At 46.3% G+C, this 5,805-nt stretch overlaps 1 protein-coding gene across 3 annotated transcripts in view; it reads left to right on the top strand.

Moving 5' to 3' along the window:
• Positions 1-2,046: 2,046 nt before the first annotated feature.
• emid1 (EMI domain containing 1) overlaps positions 2,047-5,805 on the top strand; it is a 52,519-nt gene continuing 48,760 nt past the window's right edge. Inside the window, exon 1 of one of the 3 annotated variants that reach the window (XM_018668689.2) lies at positions 2,047-2,804. In XM_018668689.2, the coding sequence (XP_018524205.1) occupies positions 2,626-2,804 (179 nt within the window). In that variant the 5' untranslated portion in view covers positions 2,047-2,625. The remainder of the gene's footprint in view (positions 2,805-5,805) is intronic. The other 2 variants (XM_018668688.2, XM_018668690.2) reach the window with 2 other exon arrangements.

Below are 5,805 nucleotides of genomic sequence, written 5' to 3'. Positions count from 1 at the left end.
AAAACTAGATGGGTTTTTTTGTATGTTTTCATTATTTACTCACTAGATGGCACCATAGAGCAGTACTGAGCTCTTCATATAACAGAGCTCTTTACTCTGGGCAGTAGGTCCAGGGATCTCTCTTTGGTGTTTCATTGTGCTAGCTAGTATGTTCAGTGGATCAGGATATTTTAGGCCTGTAAGTCTGCTACTGTTTGGTAATGACTGAAAGTGTTTGCAGATCAGTTCAGTCATGTTTAATGATTCTCTTTCTTAAACAGAACCCTGTCCAGTCTTTTAAAGGACAGCAGATGCTGAACATTTCGGCTGAGGTTGTAAGGGGAACATAAGCTGCTGCCTACAGTGGAAAATGTAACACTGACCAAAGGTTGCTAAAGTTTTCCACTTTACCCAAGTAGCTTTTCAGCTTTTCTCTGCAGCGTAGGTAGCAGGGTAACATTTAACAGACAGATCTAGTGCAGCACTGAGTAATCGAGGCTGCTGAGGTCAGCATGCCAAAGCAGGTAAAGTTTACTCTTACGAATCAGACAGCCTCAGGAGGATCTGGCAGCTGGTGTGGCAGTGAGGTCACTGAAACACAGGAACAAAAAGTTCAGTGGTTTAGAGCCATATAACATGCTCAATCTACATCAGTTGTGAAAGTGCAGCTGTAATCAGGGATGTGCCGGTTCAACTAAACTATCATAAGCCAATGTGAAAATATGCTAAATTTACTCAAGCCTCATTCTTAAAGTCTCTACCCTCATATGAGATCGCTGTCATGCTCCTCATTACTGCATTGTGTAACCTAAGAGGGCCCCTGCTGAATGGCTGAGGGTAAAGGCTAGACAGGCCCCTTCTCAGCTTCAACTAGTACGACTATCATAAAGAGTGGAGATCAAGACATGTTTATGACCAAACACAGGAGGGGAGGAATTGTGTTCCCCTGTTGAAAAGAGGGGAAAGAATGGTGTGTTGTTTAATTAACCTACACTTTATCTTAGTGCACAGATACCTACGCAGACAATAGGTAACCCAGCTCTTTCAGTTTGCAGAATAAAAGGGAAGGGGATTATGGCAGTGAGAGAGTAACTACTCAAGAAATGAGTAGATGGGAAGAAAAAAAAATCCTCTCAATGGAACCAACCCCCGTCTCTCTCCTCAGAGGTCAAATTATTTTCAGCTGCTCGTGACTGGAGGGATTTACATTAACCCTACGCTGCTCCGGTCGCTGCTTTGCACAGCCGCCTGCAACCGAGTGGCCTCGTAAAATGCCAAGGGTGCCCTGAAACAAAAAACTCTGACACATCATTTTCCAGCCCTCCTCCTCCTCCTCTAACGACCCCCACCCCCATCCCAAACAGTTTCCGTTTGTTGTGATTGAGAGCAGGTGGGCTCACTCAATCCCATTCATCCAAGTGCATGCACTGTTTGCTGCTGCTTTCTCCCTGTAGTGTAGTGTAAGAGAGGAGGAGGAGGGGGTTGATTAGTGCCAGTCTGAATGCCCTTCTGTGAGTGTTAACACAATCTCTCCTTAGCAGAGAACTTCACCCAGAACTACAGTATCCTTGCCAGTTGCATAAGTACTCTAAGCAGTCTGCAGCATCTTTTGCAGCAGCTGGTGGTGAGACTCGGGCAGTTCAGCCCACAGGGGCCAGAGACGTGTAGTCACTCCGACCACAGATATACATCTCGGGGCCCCAGTTTTTGGTTGCCGGTGCCAGGTGTTTAGTTTGGAGCAAGACCACAGCCCTGTGGTTACTGGCTGCCTGCACTGTAAACCTACATGTCCCATATGCATGGACAGGAACCACAACTATTCTCCTGCCACTGCACAGATAGATAGATAGATAGATAGATAGATAGATAGATAGATAGATAGATAGATAGATAGATGAAATGTTGAGGAATGATGAACCCTGCTTTATGAGCATTTAAATATAACTTTTCAGATCCAGTGGGGCCAGAACTGAGTCATCATTTGTTTTATATTCACCAAAAAACAATTACTCATCACCGGCACAGCTCCAGCTGATTTCAGGGAAGAAGCAGCGGCAGCCCCATAATTCATTTAGAGCTGATACAACGCGTAATCTGCCTTCGCCTTGAGCATGCATTGTCCTCCGTGAGAGGTTGAAACGGGGCAGGGTAAGAGAGACCCAGCAGGCTGTGCTTTTAAAAGACCCGGGGAGACTATAAAACTGGTTTCATGCCCACTGCTGTAAAAGGCTCGGCTCGATATGCGCACACAGAGGGACGGAGGTAGGCAGAGCAGATAGAGGGAGGGAAAGGAAGAGACACACACACTTTTATCAACACTCACACACGGTGTTCATGGTTTGTTTTCATATGTCGAGTCTCTGTCATAGGTAGAGAAGCAGGAGTTTACGGAGAGGCATTTCTCTTTAGCTCACTTAGGATTTTAGGAAAGGCAGGTTTTACAAAGACACGAGCGTCAGATATCGTTGTTGTAGTCCGCAGAGGTGCATGTGTTTTTCTGCCACTTTAGTGCATAGGATGCGCGTCTTTTCCAGCAGACCCGGTGCTGTTTGACACATTTCCCTCCTCGCGAGCTGGGACCCGCTAACCGGCGTGAACTGGGGTGGAGGTGAAAACTTTTCTGGCCGTACTTTTGATGCCACGGAAATGGGACCGCGCCAACGGGAGAGCGTGTCCGCGCTTTGCAGAAACAGTTTGCTTTGGACTGTGCTGATACTCTGGCTGACCGCGTTTGTTGACGGGACCTGGAAGACGGGACTTTACAAAACCTACTCAGCCGGGACGCAGACAGCAGCAGCCTCTCACACCTCAGTCTACCAGAAAAGGTAAAGACAGCATCTACTTTGTAGTCACTTTACACACACTGTTCTGTATGATGATAACCCTCTGTATGTCTTGGTATAACCTCCTTTTTTTTGCCTCTACAGTCTATTTTTAAACCGAACAGCCTCACTTCTTGTCAATGCATGACTCTGCAGAGCTACTCCCATCTCCATCCATCCACCAGGTCCTATTGTCTTCCTGACAGTTGGTTTCCTTTTTCCTGTGCTGGCAGCACACATTGCTCTGCTGACTCCCATTGTCGGCCCAACTCACCCACTGTCTTCTCTCTGTGTGTGGCTCCTGAGAGCACTTCTGCTGAGGTGGGCTGTGTGCTGCTCCTCATCCCTGCAGCAGCAGCAGGAGCAGCATCATCTGCTCCTTCTCAGCTGTCTCCTCAAAAGCCTTTAGTCCCCAGGCCTGTCCACATAAAATCTGCTCCTATGTGGATCACAGTAGGGGAGAGGGGTTTTTTTTTTTTCATTTTCTGTGATCTAGTGAACAAGATTGATAGCTGAAGTAAAGGTCACTGAATTGAAATGGGGGGTGAGGTGCTTTCATAAAATGATTGATCTGGTGATGAGGGATTTTCTGAGGGAGAATCACTAGACTAAACACACAAGAAGAGAGCGCTGACCAGCTCTGCTTCCCTCCTGGACCGGGCCAGTGTTTAGCTCGGAGACTGGCCAGTGCTTAATGATGGGAGGACCTTTCACATCTTGCAAATATTTATGCTGTCAGGTTGTGATTGTGTGTGTGTGGGCTGAACCTGGCCTGAGGCTGAAACCCCGTTTTCTCTCTGATGAGGCTCTTTTCTCCCTGGGTGTGTCCAGGTGGCTCTCAGGGCTCCCAGCCTCGCTCCACTGGCTCACTTCCCAGCTCAGCTCCCCTCTGTCACTCATGGCCAGAGGTTTTTTTAATGGACATGTTTACTAAACACAAGCAGCTGTGACTCCACCACATCTGGGCTTGTTTTGGGGAAGGGTAGACAAGTTTACAGTCGGTGGCAGCAGGGGGGGAATATAGACAAGAGAGTCAGCCACCGTCTTCAGAGCCAGAGGAGAGGTCAGCGGGTTTGAGGTGACATGAGAGGAGCAGTCCACCTGCTGTCTGGCCTGATCCGTGAAAGCAGCAGTTTATGGTGTGTCGACAAAGCCAAACAGTGGCAGTGGGATTTCAGAGAACAGAAAGTTGTCTCATGAGCATTAGCAGCCTGATATTCAGTGACAGAAACGTCACTTGTCACTTTAAAGGGAACAAATGAGGATTCTGTCACGGGAAAAACCTTCACTACAAACGTCCTCTCGTACCAGCCTGTCTTCACACAGTGATTACCCAAATCAAAGGGGATTAACGGCTCTTGAGTAATTTCTTGACCGGAGCGGTCGCTCTGTAGAGGAGCTGATAAAGTGTTCGTTCACCCTTGGCATTTCTTAACAACTATATGAGCTCAGTGCACTTGGGGGGTGGGAGGTGGGGATGAGGGGGTTACAGAGGTAGCCGCTTCTTTACTTCTTGTCTCGCCCACTTCTTTATCCTCCCTTGGAGGACTTGTCATGGTCTGACAGGCAGTCTGAGCCCTGTGGCCGCCCTCATTCTTCACCCATCTTAACCACATCCACGTTTTCTTTGAGCATGGGAATAAAGATGACAGAGAGTCCGGTAGGCTGAGCCCTGTGTGGCTTAAAGCAGAGCGGCTTTAGATTTGACCAGTCAGATAACTTAAATTAATGTGTGTGCTCGAGGAAAATTGGTCATGGATATTACGGAGCAGTCTCAAGTCAAGTCAGTTTTATTTATATAGCGCCAATTCACAGCAGAAGTTATCTCGAGGCACTGCACATATAGAGCAGGTCTAGACTGTACTCTTTATCTTGTAAAATTTACAAAGAGAGACCCAACAGCAAGCACTAGGTGACAGTGGCAAGGAAAAACTTCCTTTTAAGAGGCAGAAACTTCAACCAGTCTCCAGTTGTGCAGTGCCATTGATAATTATTGGTGGCTGATCCATTAATCAGGATGATTTTCAGGGAATGATGCCATGCACCAGTGTGGATCTGCAGTCGGTTATTTGAATGTAAACCAAAAACTATTTCTTTCAATGCAAGAAATACTAAAATTAAATGTTTCTATCTTCTCCAGTGTGAGGATTTGCTGCCCCTCTCTGTTTAACATCATTGTAAACTGAAAGTCTTTGGTTTTAAGACATCTTAAGACAACACCACAGACTCTTTTCTTGCACTATTTTCTGATGTTTTATAGATCAAACTATTAATCAAAGAAGTGATTAGTTGGAGCCCTATATTTTTAAAGAAAACAAATGGATAAATAATCCAAAATAATCTGGATCTATCTTCTCAAATGAGAATTTCTTTCCTTAGTCTGCTGTGATTGTAAATAATTTTCTTTGGTTTTGGGTCATTGCCTTGACAAAACAAGGCATCTGAAGTCGTCACCTTGGGCTATGAGAAGTTGGACATGTTTCACCATCTTCGATGAGTCGATTGATTAAGAGCATGATGGGCAGATTAATCAATAATGAAAATAACTGTTAGTTGCACCCCTGTACCAGTGTCCCAGTTCCTTTCTGTACACTGCAGATAACCCGTCCACCCAAGTCTCCTTCATGATCAGTGGAGAAGCTCAGCTCCACATGATTCATGACTTCAGCGCTAGGTGCGGAGTCGTAGGTGTGATATATGTGAGTTCTTCAGTTGGGCTGAATTCCATGTTTACTGCCTCAGATGCAAATAACCCGTTACGCACGGAGACACAAGCTCAAAGCTCACAGCTGTTCGGGCCTGAAAGCTCAAAACAGACAGAGACAAATGAGAGTTTCTGCTCGTTCCTCTGAGGCTGGTGTGAAGAGTCGCTTAGCCTTGACCTTCAGGGCCTCACTGGGGTGCTTTCACGATCTTCACCGTCCTCTGCACTTGGAAAACACACGGCAGCTTTGAACTTGCAATATGATATCCCAGCGGCACTGATATTTTCTGTTATCTTATT

Source organism: Lates calcarifer, linkage group LG13, assembly GCF_001640805.2.
Source record: "Lates calcarifer isolate ASB-BC8 linkage group LG13, TLL_Latcal_v3, whole genome shotgun sequence".
NCBI classification, from domain to species: Eukaryota; Metazoa; Chordata; class Actinopteri; family Centropomidae; genus Lates; species Lates calcarifer.
This window is presented reverse-complemented; position numbering and strand designations above follow the sequence as displayed.